Source organism: Homalodisca vitripennis, chromosome 2, assembly GCF_021130785.1.
Source record: "Homalodisca vitripennis isolate AUS2020 chromosome 2, UT_GWSS_2.1, whole genome shotgun sequence".
NCBI classification, from domain to species: Eukaryota; Metazoa; Arthropoda; class Insecta; order Hemiptera; family Cicadellidae; genus Homalodisca; species Homalodisca vitripennis.
The window spans coordinates 18,099,172-18,121,505 of NC_060208.1; the positions used below are offsets into that span (position 1 = coordinate 18,099,172).

The 22,334-nt window shown below is 36.5% G+C and overlaps 1 protein-coding gene across 3 annotated transcripts in view; it reads right to left on the minus strand.

The window, feature by feature from the left end:
* Positions 1 to 1,273: 1,273 nt before the first annotated feature.
* Positions 1,274 to 22,334, minus strand: part of LOC124353617 (probable cytosolic oligopeptidase A) — a 38,722-nt gene continuing 17,661 nt past the window's right edge. The window contains exons 10-15 of one of the 3 annotated variants that reach the window (XM_046803538.1): positions 21,481 to 21,652; positions 17,821 to 17,933; positions 14,191 to 14,349; positions 12,731 to 12,946; positions 10,830 to 10,979; positions 1,274 to 2,984 (exon numbers count right to left, since the gene is read on the minus strand). In XM_046803538.1, the coding sequence (XP_046659494.1) occupies positions 10,862 to 10,979; positions 12,731 to 12,946; positions 14,191 to 14,349; positions 17,821 to 17,933; positions 21,481 to 21,652 (778 nt within the window). In that variant the 3' untranslated portion in view covers positions 1,274 to 2,984; positions 10,830 to 10,861. Of the gene's footprint in view, positions 2,985 to 7,827; positions 7,875 to 9,174; positions 9,218 to 10,829; positions 10,980 to 12,730; positions 12,947 to 14,190; positions 14,350 to 17,820; positions 17,934 to 21,480; positions 21,653 to 22,334 lie in introns of those variants that run through there. The other 2 variants (XM_046803540.1, XM_046803539.1) reach the window with 2 other exon arrangements.

A 22,334-nucleotide genomic window follows, 5' to 3' on the forward strand; every position in this document is an offset into this window, starting at 1 on the left:
TGCGCGATCCAAGCTTGCAGAGAGTGTTGAAGCACTCCCACACAAGCTTGGATGAAATGCTGTTGGAGTCAAGAGCTTTAAGAGCTGCCTGACTGTCTGACATTATGTAGATGTTCTTTCCTTGGTACCCTCTGGTGAGGCCTAGGTTGGCACAGGCCAGGATACCATAGATTTTTTAGTGTTACAGCAAGCAAACAAGTTATGAGTGACTGCTGCAAGAAGCTGCTTTGTGTTGTTGGTTGAAGGGATATTTCCGTGAATAATCCAGCATATTTTTACATTGTGACGAATAGTTTTTTGTAAAATTTCTTACCACTAAATAACATGTATAACACATACAGCAAAATAAACTAAACTAAAATATACTGATTTCCAAATATTCTTGATTCACCAATATTCTTGATTCATTTCTGACATAAAAGAAGTAAGTTGTCAAAACCTTCCTCTTATATTTAAGTCCCAACATGTACTTGCATGATTTGTTTGCTGATAACATCAGTCTTGCATACAACTCATTATGAATAATTGCTTAATTTTTCATTGTGCCTCCAGATATCCCACTAACAATTCCTCAATTTGCTTAATTCATTGGAGCAATACAAAATCAGATTTGACTTTATTTTTTGACTTTGTTAAATTATGCATATTTTTTACTTGCTTCTTCTATTAGTTGTTTTCCTTGAGTATTTATTTATTGTTTTTAGGATTAATTTTGTTTTCTAGAAATGTTAATTATTGTTATTGTCTTTCTTGTGAAGTTTTGGTATGTTAATTTGAAATTTGTATTTATTATTTTTTATATTGCTACTGCATTATTGCTGAGGTGTTTACTCTTGTAATAAAACTGCATGGACTTGACCACAAATTAATTTCAAAGAACAGATTAGTAATTAGTATGTTAAGTGAAAATGCAGACAAACCCAAATAGGATTTTTGCATTTATGAATAAAATGATTTGTAATTGTTGTTATTTCAAAGAATAAATAAATAAAAAAAGATAATTTAAATGAGTAACAAGATGGTAGTTGTGGATATTTGCGATTTGCTGGTTGTCCTTAAAATCTCATCCAATTTGAACTTTTCAAATCATCCCTACTTCAGATTATTTTACTAATCAATACAATTTAATTGAATAAAATTGACTAAAATTGATTAAAAAACAATACTCAATTGCCAAGAGCTAGGGCAGTTTGGTATAACTTTATCTGTGACTAGAAATCATTTAAATCTATTAACCTAGATTATTGACACAGGAGTAGAAAAATAACACCAGTTAATTTCAGCTAATGAAAATAAACATTTTATTAATTGAGTGATAAAATATCACAGATCTAGAATGAGGAAGTGGCATGTATTTATTCATAGGTTTTAAATAATTACAAATAAAATATAGGCCTACAATGTCGCATTCATTTTACTAGCCTATTTGATGCCAGTAGTAAAATATAACATGATAATGAATTTAGTTTATTGTGATCTACAATAAATAAATGTTATGGTTTCTTAAATACTCTAACAATAAAATGCATGATTTTAAATACAGTTTTTTTTATTGTAGAAAAACTTAAGCACTTTACTTTAATGCTACATTGTTTTGAAATGTTAAAAAGCACATAAATGATGAGTAAAAAGCGTATATAAAAATTCAAACAGCAACTAAAATCTGTAATTAAAAACATTAAAGTTGGAAAATTGTTGGCTGCTTTAAGATGTACACTATAGATATGTAATAACTACTTGTTTTGAGTGAATTTATTGACTTCATCTGCAAACATAATTTAACATTTTATTAAATGTTAACTTCAATAATGTATTGGAATGGATCGTGCAAGCCGGATCATTTCCTGTAGCCGTACACTGTATTAGAATTGCATTCTGATAGCGCAGGGTTTTCTCAAACCCACGGAAAACATACCAGAGGCGTATTTATAGGAATGAAAATGAAATTTTCTCACAATCATAGGTCTTAAAATAATTCCCATTAGAACTACTGGACCCAAAATTGTCTTAAATAATAGTTACTTTGTTACTGAAATCTATTTAATTAATTAATCAAGAAATTCAGTAGCTTGTTGCACAGACCACTTATGGGGAATATGTGCAAAAGTATAGCTTTTCACCACAAATCTGAAACAAATTTTGTGGCTTTGCTTCTAAAATAATTATAGGTATTGTTGACTTTGAGAGGCAAAACTCATGAACCCAAATTCTTATTTTGTTATGATATTACTCTTATAATTAGACAATAGTTCATTAAAAAAATTGGATTTTATGATTTTTTAGGACAAACAATTCTTGAGAGAACTGAGTTTTTAATATGACCAAAATAATATCTAGGTTTTCCTTAATTTTTTCCATTCCACACACAAATTTCCCGTGAGGGGTTTCAACTTCCAACTTAATTACATAAGAACAGTTTGTTGTATTAATAAAATCAAAATAAACCAATTATATTACAAAAAAGATTTTTTAAAATCTTAAAATCATTTGTTTCCTCAAATTCAGCAGAAATATTAAAATCCTTCTTTAAAATGCTGTACTATTTTTAACTACTGGCTTATTTCACACAAGAGGTCACGTTTCCATCATATGTCTTATATCATTAATTATATATTTTTAAAGAAACAGCAATATGATATTTTTGGTGAGTTTGAACAACTTTACATTCACAAAATTCCATTGCTAAAAAATCATAAAAAAGGGTAAACAACTGTATTGAAAGATAATTACAATTAAACGAATAAAAAAATTAACCATAATCATTTGTGCTACTTTATAATAATGTAAACAACCACCGTGAAAAGTGCACAGTTTGAGTTGTTATTAAAATCTAAATGCGGAGAGACACACGAAACAAAACAAAATTGAATTTGTTAAACATTCTCTTTTGAAGTAGTAGAATTTTGTTCTTCGCCACAGAACAACTATTAAGATAGAGCCGTCATCTGCAGACTAGAAACATCTTCAGTCTTACTGGACACCACCTGTAACATGTCAAGTTCTCAGACTGATTGACAGTTACTACAACCATCATCTGTAGACTAGAAACATCTTCAGTCTTACTGGACACCACCTGTAACATGTAAAGTTCTCAGACTGATTGACAGTTACTACAACCATCATCTGTAGACTAGAAACATCTTCGGTCTTACTGGACACCACCTGTAACATGTCAAGTCCTCAGACTGATTGACAGTTACTACAACCATCATCTGTAGACTAGAAACATCTTCGGTCTTACTGGACACCACCTGTAACATGTCAAGTCCTCAGACTGATTGACAGTTACTACAACCATCATCTGTAGACTAGAAACATCTTCAGTCTTACTGGACACCACCTGTAACATGTCAAGTTCTCAGACTGATTGACAGTTACTACAACCATCATCTGTAGACTAGAAACATCTTCAGTCTTACTGGACACCACCTGTAACATGTCAAGTTCTCAGACTGATTGACAGTTACTACAACCATCATCTGTAGACTAGAAACATCTTCAGTCTTACTGGACACCACCTGTAACACGTCAAGTTCTCAGACTGATTGACAGTTACTACAACCATCATCTGCAGACTAGAAACATCTTCAGTCTTACTGGACACCACCTGTAACATGTCAAGTTCTCAGACTGATTGACAGTTACTACAGCCATCATCTGTAGACTAGAAACATCTTCAGTCTTACTGGACACCACCTGTAACATGTCAAGTTCTCAGACTGATTGACAGTTACTACAGCCATCATCTGTAGACTAGAAACATCTTCAGTCTTACTGGACACCACCTGTAACATGTCAAGTTCTCAGACTGATTGACAGTTACTACAGCCATCATCTGTAGACTAGAAACATCTTCAGTCTTACTGGACACCACCTGTAACATGTCAAGTTCTCAGACTGATTGATAGTTACTACAACCATCATCTGTAGACTAGAAACATCTTCAGTCTTACTGGACACCACCTGTAACATGTCAAGTTCTCAGACTGATTGATAGTTACTACAACCATCATCTGTAGACTAGAAACATCTTCAGTCTTACTGGACACCACCTGTAACATGTCAAGTTCTCAGACTGATTGATAGTTACTACAACCATCATCTGTAGACTAGAAACATCTTCAGTCTTACTGGGACACCACCTGTAACATGTCAAGTTCTCAGACTGATTGACAATTACTACAGCCATCATCTGTAGACTAGAAACATCTTCAGTCTTACTGGACACCACCTGTAACATGTCAAGTTCTCAGACTGATTGACAGTTATACAGCCATCATCTGTAGACTAGAAACATCTTCAGTCTTACTGGACACCACCTGTAACATGTCAAGTTCTCAGACTGATTGATAGTTACTACAACCATCATCTGTAGACTAGAAACATCTTCAGTCTTACTGGACACCACCTGTAACATGTTCAAGTTCTCAGACTGATTGACAGTTACTACAGCCATCATCTGTAGACTAGAAACATCTTCAGTCTTACTGGACACCACCTGTAACATGTCAAGTTCTCAGATGATTGACAGTTTACTACAGCCATCATCTGTTAGACTAGAAACATCTTCAGTCTTACTGGACACCACTGTAACATGTCAAGTTCTCAGACTGATTGACAGTTACTACAGCCATCATCTGTAGACTAGAAACATCTTCAGTCTTACTGGACACCACCTGTAACATGTCAAGTTCTCAGACTGATTGACAGTTACTACAGCCATCATCTGTAGACTAGGAAAAAATCTTCAGTCTTACTGGACACCACCTGTAACATGTCAAGTTCTCAGACTGATTGACAGTTACTACAACCATCATCTGTAGACTAGAAACATCTTCGGTCTTACTGGACACCACCTGTAAATGTCAAGTTCTCAGACTGATTGACAGTTACTACAACCATCATCTGTAGACTAGAAACATCTTCGGTCTTACTGGACACCACCTGTAACATGTCAAGTTCTCAGACTGATTGACAGTTACTACAACCATCATCTGTAGACTAGAAACATCTTCGGTCTTACTGGACACCACCTGTAAACATGTCAAGTTCTCAGACTGATTGACAGTTACTACAACCATCATCTGGAGACTAGAAACATCTTCAGTCTTACTGGACACCACCTGTAACATGTACAAGTCCTCAGATGGATTGACAGTTACTACAAACCATCATCTGTAGACTAGAAACATCTTCGGTCTTTACTGGACACCACCTGTAACATGTCAAGTTCTCAGACTGATTGACAGTTACTACAACCATCATCTGTAGACTAAGAAACATCTTCGGTCTTACTGGACACCACCTGTAACATGTCAAGTCCTCAGACTGATTGACAGTTTTCTACAACCATCATCTGTAGACTAGAAACATCTTCGGTCTTACTGGACACCACCTGTAACATGTACAAGTCCTCAGACTGATTGACAGTTACTACAACCATCATCTGTAGACTAGAAACATCTTCGGTCTTACTGGACACCACCTGTAACATGTACAAGTCCTCAGACTGATTGACAGTTACTACAACCATCATCTGTAGACTAGAAAACATCTTCAGTCTTACTGGACACCACCTGTAACATGTCAAGTTCTCAGACTGATTGACAGTTACTACAAACCATCATCTGTAGACTAGAAACATCTTCAGTCTTACTGGACACCACTGTAACATGTCAAGTTCTCAGACTGATTGACAGTTACTACAACCATCATCTGTAGACTAGAAACATCTTCAGTCTTACTGGACACCACCTGTAACATGTACAAGTCCTCAGACTGATTGACAGTTACTACAACCATCATCTGTAGACTAGAAACATATTCAGTCTTACTGGACACCACCTGTAACATGTCAAGTTCTCAGATGATTGACAGTTACTACAACCATCATCTGTAGACTAGAAAAACATCTTCAGTCTTACTGGACACCACCTGTAACATGTCAAGTTCTCAGACTGATTGACAGTTACTACAAACCATCATCTGCAGACTAGAAACATCTTCAGTCTTACTGGACACCACCTGTAACATGTCAAGTTTCTCAGACTGATTGACAGTTACTACAGCCATCATCTGTAGACTAGAAAACATCTTCAGTCTTTACTGGACACCACCTGTAACATGTCAAGTTCCTCAGACTGATTGACAGTTACTACAGCATCATCTGTAGACTAGAAACATCTTCAGTCTTACTGGACACCACCTGTAACATGTCAAGTTCTCAGACTGATTGACAGTTACTACAGCCATCATCTGTAGACTAGAAAACATCTTCAGTCTTACTGGACACCACCTGTAACATGTACAAGTCCTCAGACTGATTGACAGTTACTACAGCCATCATCTGTAGACTAGAAACATCTTCAGTCTTACTGGACACCACCTGTAACATGTCAAGTTCTCAGACTGATTGACAGTTACTACAGCCATCATCTGTAGACTAGAGAAACATCTTCAGTCTTACTGGACACCACCTGTAACATGTACAAGTTCTCAGACTGATTGACAGTTACTTACAGCCATCATCTGTAGACTAGAAACATCTTCAGTCTTACTGGACACCACCTGTAACATGTCAAGTTCTCAGACTGATTGACAGTTACTTACAGCCATCATCTGTAGACTAGAAAACATCTTCAGTCTTACTGGACACCACCTGTAACATGTACAAGTTCTCAGACTGATTGACAGTTACTACAGCCATCATCTGTAGACTAGAAACATCTTCAGTCTTACTGGACACCACCTGTAACATGTACAAGTCCTCAGACTGATTGACAGTTACTACAGCCATCATCTGTAGACTAGAAACATCTTCAGTCTTACTGGACACCACCTGTAACATGTACAAGTCCTCAGACTGATTTGACAGTTACTACAACCATTCATCTGTAGACTAGAAACATCTTCAGTCTTACTGGACACCACCTGTAACATGTACAAGTCCTCAGACTGATTGACAGTTACTACAACCATCATCTGTAGACTAGAAACATCTTCAGTCTTACTGGACACCACCTGTAACATGTACAAGTCCTCAGACTGATTGACAGTTACTACAGCCATCATCTGTAGATAGAAACATCTTCGGTCTTACTGGACACCACCTGTAACATGTCAAGTTCCTCAGACTGATTGACAGTTACTACAACCATCATCTGTAGACTAGAACATCTTCGGTCTTACTGGACACCACCTGTAACATGTCAAGTCCTCAGACTGATTGACAGGTTTACTACAGCCATTCATCTGTGAGACTAGAAACATCTTCAGTCTTACTGGACACCACCTGTAACATGTACAAGTTCTCAGACTGATTGACAGTTACTACAAGCCATCATCTGCAGACTAGAAACATCTTCAGTCTTACTGGACACCACTGTAACATGTCAAGTTCTCAGACTGATTGACAGTTACTACAGCCATCATCTGTAGACTAGAAACATCTTCAGTCTTACTGGACACCACCTGTAACATGTACAAGTCTCAGACTGATTGACAGTTACTACAGCCATCATCTGTAGACTAGAAACATCTTCAGTCTTTACTGGACACCACCTGTAACATGTCAAGTTCTCAGACATTGACAGTTCTACAGCCATCATCTGTAGACTAGAAACATCTTCAGTCTTACTGGACACCTGTAACATGTACAAGTCTCAGACTGACAGTTACTACAGCCTCATCTGTAGACTAGAAACATCTTCAGTCTTAATTGGACACACTGTAACATGTCAAGTTTCAGTTCTTATCTGTAGAGATCTACAGTCTTACTGGACACACTGTTAACATGTCAAGTTCTCAGACTGATTGACAGTTACTACAACCATCATCTGCAGACTAGAAACATCTTCAGTCTTACTGGACACCACCTGTAACATGTCAAGTTCTCAGACTGATTGACAGTTACTACAGCCATCATCTGTAGACTAGAAACATCTTCAGTCTTACTGGACACCACCTGTAACATGTCAAGTTCTCAGACTGATTGACAGTTACTACAACCATCATCTGTAGACTAGAAACATCTTCAGTCTTACTGGACACCACCTGTAACATGTACAAGTTCTCAGACTGATTGACAGTTACTACAACCATCATCTGTAGACTAGAAACATCTTCAGTCTTACTGGACACCACCTGTAACATGTACAAGTCCTCAGACTGATTGACAGTTACTACAACCATCATCTGTAGACTAGAAACATCTTCAGTCTTACTGGACACCACCTGTAACATGTACAAGTTCTCAGACTGATTGACAGTTACTACAACCATCATCTGTAGACTAGAAACATCTTCAGTCTTACTGGACACCACCTGTAACATGTCAAGTCCTCAGACTGATTGACAGTTACTACAACCATCATCTGTAGACTAGAAACATCTTCAGTCTTACTGGACACCACCTGTAACATGTCAAGTTCTCAGACTGATTGACAGTTACTACAACCATCATCTGTAGACTAGAAACATCTTCAGTCTTACTGGACACCACCTGTAACATGTCAAGTTCTCAGACTGATTGACAGTTACTACAACCATCATCTGTAGACTAGAAACATCTTCAGTCTTACTGGACACCACCTGTAACATGTCAAGTTCTCAGACTGATTGACAGTTACTACAACCATCATCTGTAGACTAGAAACATCTTCAGTCTTACTGGACACCACCTGTAACATGTCAAGTTCTCAGACTGATTGACAGTTACTACAACCATCATCTGTAGACTAGAAACATCTTCAGTCTTACTGGACACCACCTGTAACATGTACAAGTTCTCAGACTGATTGACAGTTACTACAACCATCATCTGTAGACTAGAAACATCTTCAGTCTTACTGGACACCACCTGTAACATGTACAAGTTCTCAGACTGATTGACAGTTACTACAACCATCATCTGTAGACTAGAAACATCTTCAGTCTTACTGGACACCACCTGTAACATGTACAAGTCCTCAGACTGATTGACAGTTACTACAACCATCATCTGTAGACTAGAAACATCTTCAGTCTTACTGGACACCACCTGTAACATGTACAAGTCCTCAGACTGATTGACAGTTACTACAACCATCATCTGTAGACTAGAAACATCTTCAGTCTTACTGGACACCACCTGTAACATGTACAAGTCCTCAGACTGATTGACAGTTACTACAACCATCATCTGTAGACTAGAAACATCTTCAGTCTTACTGGACACCACCTGTAACATGTACAAGTCCTCAGATCATTCATTGCTCTTGTAAGTGTTTATATTACAAGGATAATGGAGCTACTGAAATAATATTATTTTTAATATTATTCTACAATTATATTTTAAATTGGAATTAATTAAGTGATTGATTTTTAATTATAAATTATATTTTGATCTAGACTTTGAAATACTTGAAAGACTTTAAACATTTTCCTGAAGTAGCTTAATTGAGTTTATTCAATGTAAGTGGAACAAACTCTAAACTTTCACAAATTATGTGAATTAAAATAATATAAGAAATACATTAAAATTTATGTAAACCTTTTTATTTGATTTTTTAATTTGAAAATTGGATTTGATCTTTGACAAATGGCACACTAACTAGAATCTACTAAGACTTACTACATAATTAACATAACAGGCTAATAACTGTTTTATTTAAATCCATTTCTAACAACATTTACTAGCAAGAATTTAGAATTAAAAACCTATTATTATAATTGTTCAAATTATTAATATTATTCAGATTTGTATAAACATAATAAGGACACATAGAACAAAAATAAGATAGGGAAAAAAGGATAGGAAGGACACACAATTATTTGAACAATTAGAAGGGAACTAACAACAGTTCGATTGGTTCCCCAATTTCAAGGATGGTTTCCTGTAGTAAATCAAGAACAAGGAAACGAGGAATTGATACAATGACAGACGAGTGTGGAGGCTTAAAACTGAATTGAAGGAAGGAGAGAAACAGGATCAGGGCTTGAGGTTGAGGACTTTAATACCAAAGTAGAGAAAATGTTAGTATGCCTAGTACTTTTATTGATAATGAGCATTTAAAGAAAGAGGTAAAGAAGGATAGAAAGGGGAGAAATAAAGAAGGATATTAAGGGCCAAAAAGGGACTTACATACAATCCTGGAAGAGAACAAGGTGAACCATGAATAGGATACAACACTTACAAAAAAGAATTCAGGAGGTTGAGGTTACATTGAATTTGTGACTCCAATTTTAATACATTGAATAAGTGGGCGGACTACCTCATCCTGAAGAGCTCTGATGACCACGTAATCCAACAATTAAAGCTGATGTGGCTGCATGATCTGACTTCCCTGAGCAACCAAGATGTATGTTCCTTGACACGAAGACAACATTGCTTCACTCAACAGAGAAAACTTAATAGCTGATTATTCCAATATTTGGCCATTTTCACACTGAAATCATTTAACACAGACATACCACTTACCTACCATTTGGGCGTTAATGAGACACACCTCTTATGAACACAATACTGTTACTACAGGCCAAACAGCACCAGATAAGGTTACGTTTATCGTATAGTGTTACGATGCTACAGGCCAAACAGCACCAGATAAGGTTACGTTTATCGTATAGTGTTACGATGCTACAGGCCAAACAGCACCAGATAAGGTTACGTTTATCGTATAGTGTTACGATGCTACAGGCCAAACAGCACCAGATAATGTTACGTTTATCGTATAGTGTTACGATGCTACAGGCCAAACAGCACCAGATAAGTTTACGTTTATCGTATAGTGTTACGATGCTACATGGCAAAACAAAATAAATGCCTAAAAATGAGTTGAATGATAACTAACCTGCACTGAGTGGTCGAGTGAGAGCAGGGAGTTCAGTGTAAGCCGAGATACTTGAGGTAGGCCTCAGAAGAGGGGTCACGACCTCGGAACCTGCGGAACACCTCACCAGGTGGACAACTCCCACCGAACGCTAGATAAGTGTCTCTGAACCTGTAAATTGTAATGATACATAATTAAAAATTAAACAACTTAAAAAAATTAACTTAGGTACAAGACTAAGTTTTATGTTATAATTATTTAAACATGTGCACTGTATTATTCTTATTCATATTTTTTGTATGTAAAGATTTTTCAAACATATTTAATGACTGATGCCATGTTTGAACAGATATTTCCCCATCATCACAAAAATACATAACGAGATAGAACAATATTTGCAACAAGACAAAAAAGTTTTGAACCTCTGTGTAATAATTTTTTTTGGCACAATTTAGTATAGTTCAAACTAAGAAAAGTTAACATATTTTTTATTTATTGATTTAAAATATTAAATTACATGTAATTATAATATTGTTTTTATTACAAAATATTATTGAATTTCACACACACAAAACTGGAAATTTATAAAGTAGAATTTACTTGGTAAGCATTTAAATTTATTTTTTATACATACATACATCTGATTTACATTTAAAAAGTTCTTGTGTAGCATCGAACACAGACTGTCTAAACAAAGTGAAATGGCTGTCAACTAATGTTAATGAAATGAAATTACGAACAAAAAGCGTAAGTTTCACTCTGAAGCACATATTCTTTAGTAGATTTATTTAAAACCTAACATAGTAGGAATATACCTCCATGTTAAAGGTGCAGACTATTTAAAAAATTCTGACTATTTCAAGAGAAAGATGTTTTAAAATGGGTTGTTCTGAGTATAGACACAAGTAGAGAATGAATAATATGGTTATGTAGTTATAATGGGAGATAAAGGTATTAGATTGTATTATTTTATAAGTTTGAGTTAAAACTTCCCTTACCTAAATACTTCTCACTTACAAAATTAGAAGATAAAAAAATAGCCTCTACATGATTAACCCTTATAACGTCACAGACGCCGTATGGCGCATAGACAAACTATCTCCAAACGGCAAAGACGCGGTACGGCGCATTGACACAAAACTGCGTCTATAGCAAATTTAAGTTCCTTTTAAATCCGATCAATGTCACTAACGGTATGCGTCAACCATGTGTGTGGGTTATTGACCTATGTCAAGCGTCAAAATATAGCTGTCGCATTACATTGTTTGAAACAATAGACGCGGTGTCTAGACACTCTCCCCGCCACACGGCACAGACGCCGTACAGCGCGCGCGCGCTTTTGTTTGCAGTTTGGCTTCAGGTAGTGCGTGTCTAACCATCGCTGAGTCGGTTTCCTTCGTCGTGTTTTCTGTTTATATGGTTTTTTATTTATTTTTAATTTTATTATATATAATTTATTATAAATATAATTTATTTTAATTATATTTATATAATTGTCTGGTAATGTTTATAGTTTAGCTAATAAAATTTTGTGTGCCTTTTATTTTGACTTTATTTATATCTACAATTTAATGTCCCATAAATATATGTACGTACAAGATAATTTTAAAATTTTTACTTTTTTATACTTACCATGATTATAGAAAGTAAAAATAAAAATGAACTTTACACATTAAAAATTTTTTTTTTTTAAATAATGTGCCGTTTGCTGGAAGTCTTGAAAAGATATACTGACGTTATAAGGGTTAATTCAATTTTGAATTTCCTAGAAATCGGATTGATCTCTTTTTTGGTTTTGAAAATCTGTTCAATAAATGGTGAACTACTCCAACAAACAATTCAATACCTCATTATAGATTTAAAAAAACAAAAAAAATCCCCTCCGTAACAAACCAATTCCCAGTCTTCTCTATGTTACTGACCTAGAGCCGATATTCTTCAAGTCGACGTCAGGTTCAGTGAACGCGGTGTACACATCGGCAGCCACCATGCGGGCCCACACGTGACTGAAGTATGCCGCGCACCACTGCTCTGTCACGATCGCGCTGAAGTTGCAAGGCAACGAGTTCCAATGGTCGTGTGGCAGGATGAAGTGTGCTGGCCATAGACGCTTCATTATATCCTGCCAGAAGTCCTTGCTGGAATAATAATTACAATGTGACGAAAATGATGTTGCTGTTAACTACTACTGATCATGTAGCACACATGGTCAACAAGAAATATTCTGATTATAATGTTATCTTGTAATGTTTTGTTCAAGTAAAACACATGAACCACAATAAATTCCAAAAACATAAATTATTAATATACTCATAAAATATAATATTTCCTATGAACAAGAAGGAAATACGACTATTGAACAATATCATTTATTAGAAAAATAGAATAGAGAATATTGTAGATAAAAAATTAATAAGCAACTAAAAGAGATATTTTACAATTTGATTATTCTATCAGTTGGCCTTATATTTTTTATATGAGAAGCTGAATACTTTAAAATAGAATATTTAAACTGGAAACTAACATTAAATCCATATATGAATGTAATACATTATAACAATAATGTCATTATGTTACTTAAGAATTTGTATTTTTAATCTCTATTTTTATTTTAAGGTTATAACAAAATACGAATCACTTCATTGTAGACCAACTACATTTCTATAAACAAGTTTGATTTTATCAATAATTGAGATGTTATAGAGATATGTTGTAGATAATACCATTTTGATTGATAGACAATTCTTGAAATGTTTTTATTTAATCTTATGTATGTTTCGTTTATGTGACTGTTTTTGTTCTCTTAAGACAAGAAGCTTAGAAATCGGACCTAGTCATATAATGACCTTTGCACTGCATCCAGAGTGACAGGATATTCTGGATTGATAGGATTGGGGTAGGAGCCGCATCCTGTCGAGATTCATGAGGACAAATTTAGGGCACTAATCTCAAGTCATGTCCCCACGGAAGAAGGGAAAGCCAGCTCTGAACCAGCCTCTCCAGTCAAAGCAGGCAGAGAGTGGCACATCCTTATGTCTAGGCTGGCAAGAAGTCTTTTGACTCTTAGGGAACGAACCCTACCAACTCCAACGGTCATCTCCCACAGTAGACTAGACCTATCGAATTACCCTTGCACCCCAGACATTTGTGGTTAGTAATGTGCCACTCTTGGACATCCATAAGGTTTCCCAGATTTAAGTGACACATTGGTTTTTGCTGTACCCAGTGTGGGTTCAACTGGAAGGTATAAACCAGCCAGAAATGAACCCTCTAGAGTTTATATGACGTTATATAACATTGTATGTCTACAAGTATAAATGTCTTGTTTTTAATTTCTAACTTAGAATCATTTAGCGAAAATAGCCGCCGTTCAAATACTTACGTGGAGTAAATTTCTAGGTCGAGATGTGCTTTGAACAATTCATGGCAGAGATTATAACCGGCCAGATGCCTGTCAATTTCAGTCAGAGGTGGAACTGGTGGTTTCTCCCCTGTAGCGTAGTGGCCTGATATACTTTCAAACACTGCAGGGTCCTTCAACCTAACCAAATACATAAATATAAGCAAAGTTATAAAAATACTGATACATTTAGGGATTAATAAGAGATCTGTTTGGAAAGTTATTTACAGTGAAAGGAGAACTTTCCGTTGACCCCCAATACATCATGTTGCCGCTCCACTAGAGTTCTGTATCTTCTTTGTACATTAACATACGAGTGTTGTATTCCAGTACGATAGAACATTTTCTCAAAGAATTGGTGTCCGATTTTGCCACAACTTTTTGGTGAGGAATTTATGGGCAATACTGAAATACAAGAATGGTCTACGTGATATAAAGTATCACATTACAATCAAGTGTAAATTTAATTGTATGATTCGGGGTACAGGTGAAATCCTACAAATGTGGGTCAGGAATACAAAAAAAAATTAACGTCTTCTTATAGCAGTACACACAAATTTTTATTTACAATTTGAAAGCTGGAAGCAAACCTCAAAATAAAAAAAATCATTGTTTGTTAAATCTGACACAATTTTAAAATGGCATGTCCTGTAGCTCCGAAATTTGTTCCTAAGCTACTAACAAAAGACCAAAGGATTATTGGATTGAAACCACACAGAATTTGGACTTACTTATATGAAAAATGATATAAAACTATCTCAGAGAATAATTACTGGTGACCTGGTACGGGTGTATATTGTTATAAAATAAAAAAGAGTATTGATAAGAACATACTTAACAATGACGGTAACATGAACATCAGTAAAAACTATGACAAATTCAAAGCAATTTTATGGGTACTTTTGTATTATATGGAGAAAACTCTGTCCCTATCTACTACTTGTCATTACGTGATTTTTATTTTTAACATGTACAAATGTACGTATGAATTATAAATCAAAAAGTTAAAGTTAACCTTCATGAGCGCTCACGTGGTCTGAACTTGAATTTGTGTACTATCCCGAGGGATGGTTTTTCTTTTTTCGCCAGAAGTACGGGGTATTGCCAGAGGTGCCACCGAAGCAGGCACTGATGGCCAGGTGCATTTCCAATCGATACTTTCCCGACCTTTGAGCACGTGCCAGATTATCCTTTCGTGATCTGACTGGTTAATTTTGCTAATTTTTTGTTTTAACACATAACTTGTATAGTTGTATAAACATTTCCTATGTTTATGTTCATGCAATTCTGAGTGTAAGTGCAAACTTCAATGGATTGAAAGGAAACAGATGATTGTAAATTTTTTGTTAATGACAACTCGTTTAGTTGTATATACATTTTCTTCCTAAAATATATGTATGTTTATATCTTTATACATAGTATATTTTTTATACGGATAGGGATGGTTTGAATTTTTTTAACATTTAAAGTTAAAAATAAGTTTTATAAATGATACAAATATATGTCCATATTTTTGTACAATAAAGGGTTACATTCTGGAAGATCGTATTACAATCTATCAAATAAAAGTAATATAATTAAATTAGTAATATAGCTGTTTCCCTGAACCTCTGGAAATCCCTTTAAAAAATAATAGTATTCTTGGATTACTTTTCATGTTATTGAGCAGACTCCAAAGGTTTAGGAATGACAGAAATCGGATATGTGATGCAGGAATCAATTTAAAAAAAATTCAGAATCAGATTTGAAAATTCTAGATTTTCTCACTGCTAGTATAAACCCTCTATATACGAGGGTAATTCGGAAAGTAAGGTCCGATTCACGTTAACCAGACAAACAGTAAGCGAGCAGCAAAATGCGCATGCGGCCTGACTCCCGGCATGCATTGCGCGCAGAACAACGCCATTTGCAGTGAAATAGTTGTAGTTTGCTGTTTTCTGTGCTTTTTTAAAATGTTTAAAACTATTGAACGTCCCGCCGACTGTGAAATACGGTCTGTGATACGGTTTTTGACAGCAAGGAACGTTTCAGCAGCGGATATTCGTCGACAGATAAATGAAGTGTACGGTCCAAATGCAATGAGTGACAGCAAAGTGCGGAAGTGGGTGAGAGCTTTTAAAGATGGACGGGAAAATGTCCATGACGAACCACGATCTGGTCGGCCTTCAGTGATCACCGAAGATTTGGTGAAAGCCGTCGATGAAACAATTCGTGAAAATCGGCGATTCACTGTTTCTTAATTAGCAATAGAATTTCCAAACGTGAGTAGAACCACATTGTTTAAAATTGATTCTGAAATTTTGGATTTTCGCAAATTGTGCTCACGTTGGGTTCCCAGGCTGCTTACTTATGGAACACAAAAAAAGAAGAATGGGTATTGCTCTTGAATTTTTGATCCAATATCATCAGGAAGGTGATAACCTTTTAGATCACACTGTGACGGGTGACGAGACATGGGTTTCCCACATAACCCCAGAAACGAAACGCGTCGATGGAGTGGCGTCACTCGACGTCACCGGCATTTGAGTCGTCACTCGATGACGGCGGCCGACTTCTATGACACCGGCATTCAAAAACTTGTAGATTGATATGACAAGTGTTTAAAAAAAGGTGGAAATTATGTAGAAAAATAGTGATTGATGTCAGGAATCAAATAAAACAAGTTTTTTTGAAAAAATCTGTTGTGGTTTTTTTAAAATAAAAAAACGGACCTTACTTTCCGAATTACTCTCGTATATATAGTTTTGGAACACTCATCAATGGCAAATGTCCACAAACATCCTGTTACCGTCACAACCTATAAATAAAAAACTTTTACATAAGTAGCATAATTTGGAATTACTAGCTAACTAGATTTAACAAAACAAACCAAACAATACAAAATAATAGAGTTTAAGTAACATACGTCTAACCATTTTAAAATAATAAATATACTTTTTGTATTTACTTTTATGATGTGATGGTTAAAGTGTTTACATTGTAAGGCTTCACATAATTAGGTATGCAACAAGAACAATCCTATGAGGCCTTTTTATTGGGACAATAATTATGATAGTTTCTACTTCTTCAAAAAGCATCTTCTACATCAAGTTCCGTACTTGATTGTTCTGTGGTCGTTCAAGATTGTTAAGGTAATTTTCTTTGTGCCGCTAATGTTCCATCTGAGTTGGCTAGGACATGTTCGTTCTTACTTTATGCTGCAATAAATAATTAGAATAGAAACTGATGAATTGATTTTGCCAATCGATTTTTGTGACTAGACAAATCAGCATTAACAATCTTCTTAAATACAAATTGTTAATTAAGAATCTGAAAATATTCCTATCTGAAAAGTCTCATTTATGAAACAATCTCATCTTATTACTCAATAAAAACTAACATGACAGTTTCTCATTTATTTGGGACCCAATGTCTTTAACTGCACGTAATAGACACAGTTTTCCCCTTACTTTGAAGCTTTTAAAATCAAAAACTTGTTTTTTGTTATGTTCAATTGTTAGCACTCTCTTTAAATCTCAATCTATAATCAAACTATTCAATATCATTCAAACGATGTGATCCAAAAGACTATCAATATTATAAGTATTAATCACTGTGTGTACTGGTACTGACCAATGGAGGAAAACGTTTCCTACGATCTCCACTGCGTCCCACTCCACGTTAGACTGCCCAGCCACTTCTGTGTAGTTCACAGTAGTTAACAGCTGTTGTAGAATGTGTCCAAACTGGAACAGCAAACAGAAAAACAACTCAACCTTCACCTTAATACAGCGTGTATCAAAATGAATGACCTGATTTTAAAACTCAATATCTATTGCTAAAAATTTACTACAAAAATAATATTTATTGCAAAATATTCACAAAATCTTAAAGTTTTAGGTTCATTTTCCAACAGGATGGAGCTCCGCCTCACTGGCACAACAATGTTCGGCAGCTTCTCAACAACACTCTGCCCCACCGCTGGATAGGGAGCACGGGACCTCGAGACAATGCCCTTCATTCTTGGCCTCCAAGATCACCAGACTTGACCCCATGCGACTTTTTCTTGTGGGGATATGTGAAGGAAAAAGTGTTTGTTTCCCCTCTAACTCATGACATCGAAGAACTAAAGAAAAGAATAACTGTCGCAATAAGGTCTGTGAACGCAGATACGTTGTGTATAAGGTTTATAAGGAATTTAGCTATCGTCTGGATGTTGTTCGTGCTGCTGCTGGTGGACATATAGAACATTTGTAATTACATACCTAAAACTTTAAGATTTTGTGAGTATTTTGCAATCAATATTATTTTTGTAGTACATTTTCAGCAATAGATATTGAGTTTTAAAATCAGGTCATTCATTTTGATACACGCTGCACTTACACGTCCATTCACAAGTTTTCTGTTTATACAGTACGTGTTTCTATACATTTTGATTCCTTATAACTTTTTTTGTCACCGCAAATTGCTATTTTTGTTATGCACACTGGACACGAGCGTTGTAACGGTAACACAGTCTGACTTCTAGCAGCAGACATGACTTATTTACTGCTGTAACACTCACGAGAAACATTTTTGTAATCAGACGTTATTGGTTTCATGCTGTAGTCATAAACAATAGTTCATACAAAGTTTTAGTAGGGTGGATTACAGTAGAATTGAATTTTACTATGCACGAATTAACCAGAGCTTCAGATAACTGAATTCTAGAAAATCACATCCTTAGTATGACAAATACCTTGCTCATATTGAAAGAGGATGGAAAGAAATTATCCGACAAATTAGGTAAACTTTACATGTGCATGTCAGTGGCCTAGCATGAGAATCTACAAGTGGAAACTGTGCACACCCGCAGTTCAACCACAACTGTTGACACACCTAATTTGTCCTCATGGCACTATTAAGGTCAACACATTTACTGTGTCTCTATACTGAGTGCATATACCACAGTTAATGCGTCAGTGCTGTTAGTGTGTGGTTCTTTATAACTGTCTAACTGTCTAAAGATCACTGAGAGTGTTTACCGCAGTCAATGTGAGCTGTTAGTGAGTGGTTGCTCATACCTGTCTAAAGATCACTGAGTGTGTTTACCGCAGTCAATGTGAGCTGTTAGTGAGTGGTTGCTCATACCAGTCTAAAGATCACTGAGTGTGTTTACCGCAGTCAATGTGAGCTGTTAGTGAGTGGTTGCTCATACCTGTCTAAACATCACTGAGTGTGTTTACCGCAGTCAATGTGAGCTGTTAGTGAGTGGTTGCTCATACCTGTCTAAAGATCACTGAGTGTGTTTACCGCAGTCAATGTGAGCTGTTAGTGAGTGGTTGCTCATACCTGTCTAAAGATCACTGAGTGTGTTTACCGCAGTCAATGTGAGCGGTTAGTGAGTGGTTGCTCATAACTGCCTAAAGATCACTGAGTGTGTTTACCGCAGTCAATGTGTCAGCTGTTAGTGAGTGGTTGCTCATACCTGTCTGAAGATCACAGAGTGTGTCTACCACAGTCAATATGTCAGTGCTGTTAGTGAGTGGTTGCTCATACCTGTCTGAAGATCACAGAGTGTGTCTACCACAGTTAATGTGTCAGTGCTGTTAGTGAGTGGTTGCTCATACCTGTCTGAAGATCACAGAGTGTGTCTACCACAGTTAATGTGTCAGTGCTGTTAGTGAGTGGTTGCTCATACCTGTCTGAAGATCACAGAGTGTGTCTACCACAGTTAATGTGTCAGTGCTGTTAGTGAGTGGTTGCTCATACCTGTCTGAAGATCACAGAGTGTGTCTACCACAGTTAATGTGTCAGTGCTGTTAGTGAGTGGTTGCTCATACCTGTCTGAAGATCACAGAGTGTGTCTACCACAGTTAATGTGAGCTGTTAGTGAGTGGTTGCTCATACCTGTCTAAAGATCACTGAGTGTGTTTACCGCAGTCAATGTGAGCTGTTAGTGAGTGGTTGCTCATACCTGTCTAAAGATCACTGAATGTGTTTACCGCAGTCAATGTGAGCGGTTAGTGAGTGGTTGCTCATAACTGCCTAAAGATCACTGAGTGTGTTTACCACAGTCAATGTGTCAGTGCTGTTAGTGAGTGGTTGCTCATACCTGTCTGAAGATCACAGAGTGTGTCTACCACAGTCAATGTGTCAGTGCTGTTAGTGAGTGGTTTCTCATACCTGTCTGAAGATCACAGAGTGTGTCTACCACAGTCAATGTGTCAGTGCTGTTAGTGAGTGGTTGCTCATACCTGTCTGAAGATCACAGAGTGTGTCTACCACAGTTAATGTGTCAGTGCTGTTAGTGAGTGGTTGCTCATACCTGTCTGAAGATCACAGAGTGTGTCTACCACAGTTAATGTGTCAGTGCTGTTAGTGAGTGGTTGCTCATACCTGTCTGAAGATCACAGAGTGTGTCTACCACAGTCAATGTGTCAGTGCTGTTAGTGAGTGGTTGCTCATACCTGTCTGAAGATCACAGAGTGTGTCTACCACAGTCAATGTGTCAGTGCTGTTAGTGAGTGGTTGCTCATACCTGTCTGAAGATCACAGAGTGTGTCTACCACAGTTAATGTGTCAGTGCTGTTAGTGAGTGGTTGCTCATACCTGTCTGAAGATCACAGAGTGTGTCTACCACAGTTAATGTGTCAGTGCTGTTAGTAAGTGGTTGCTCATACCTGTCTGAAGATCACAGAGTGTGTCTACCACAGTTAATGTGTCAGTGCTGTTAGTGAGTGGTTGCTCCATACCTGTCTGAAGATCACAGAGTGTGTCTACCACAGTTAATGTGTCAGTGCTGTTAGTGAGTGGTTGCTCATACCTGTCTGAAGATCACAGAGTGTGTCTACCACAGTCAATGTGTCAGTGCTGTTAGTGAGTGGTTGCTCATACCTGTCTGAAGATCACAGAGTGTGTCTACCACAGTTAATGTGTCAGTGCTGTTAGTGAGTGGTTGCTCATACCTGTCTGAAGATCACAGAGTGTGTCTACCACAGTCAATGTGTCAGTGCTGTTAGTGAGTGGTTGCTCATACCTGTCTGAAGATCACAGAGTGTGTCTACCACAGTCAATGTGTCAGTGCTGTTAGTGAGTGGTTGCTCATACCTGTCTGAAGATCACAGAGTGTGTCTACCACAGTTAATGTGTCAGTGCTGTTAGTGAGTGGTTGCTCATACCTGTCTGAAGATCACAGAGTGTGTCTACCACAGTCAATGTGTCAGTGCTGTTAGTGAGTGGTTGCTCATACCTGTCTGAAGATCACAGAGTGTGTCTACCACAGTCAATGTGTCAGTGAGTGGTTGCTCATACCTGTCTGAAGAGCAGTTGAGTGTCGGCCCAGGTAAGCAGAGCTGGCTTCCCGTAGATTGGAGGATCCAGGTGCAGCACCAGAGTGGACAGAGGGAGTGCCTTGTGTATCCTGGCTGCTGGTGTGATGTTCACTACCCAGGCTCCCCTCGATCCTGTCATCGGCTTGTCCTCCCTGCGACAACATCAGTGTGCTGACAACAGTTCTCTATGTTGGTACTATAGGAATCTGATGTCTCATTTGTGCTTAAGTTGCATCTTTGTGCCGTGATTATTTTTACTTTGTAATCAAGAATTTTAAAATTAGACACAACTCAATACATTCTTATATTTTTATATACTCGTGTTTTCATCAGTACACTGTTTTCATAGAGATATATACAATTATTAACTTTTGAAACAAGTTTATTTCCAAAATAAAATCTAAAGATTTGTTGCTTTAGGTTTTTTTACGTTGTAAAAATAGAAAAATGTATTTAATTATCCTGAGACTTTTGGAACATTCAGTAAATTAAATTTAATTGGTATGAAAACATTGATGTATCTAAAAGATTTCTCAAATAAAAAATTGTTCTTAAAATTAATAAAATGGCTGATTTCTAGGGGAAAAATAATTCCCCATGTTCCTATCTTCAAGTTAAAATCATTCATTTTACGAAACATATAAAATTGCATATGTTTTTGTTAGAGTATAGATTTGAAGAAATTGTCATAGATGAAAGCTGTGACATTGGCTTTAAAACTTATATTCAAACTGATAGTTCATAATGAAACAGATATAAAAATAGAATTACTTATTAATTTAGCTTAGCTAAATTTTTATCATCACAAGAGGAAGATAACAGGGTCTGGACCCT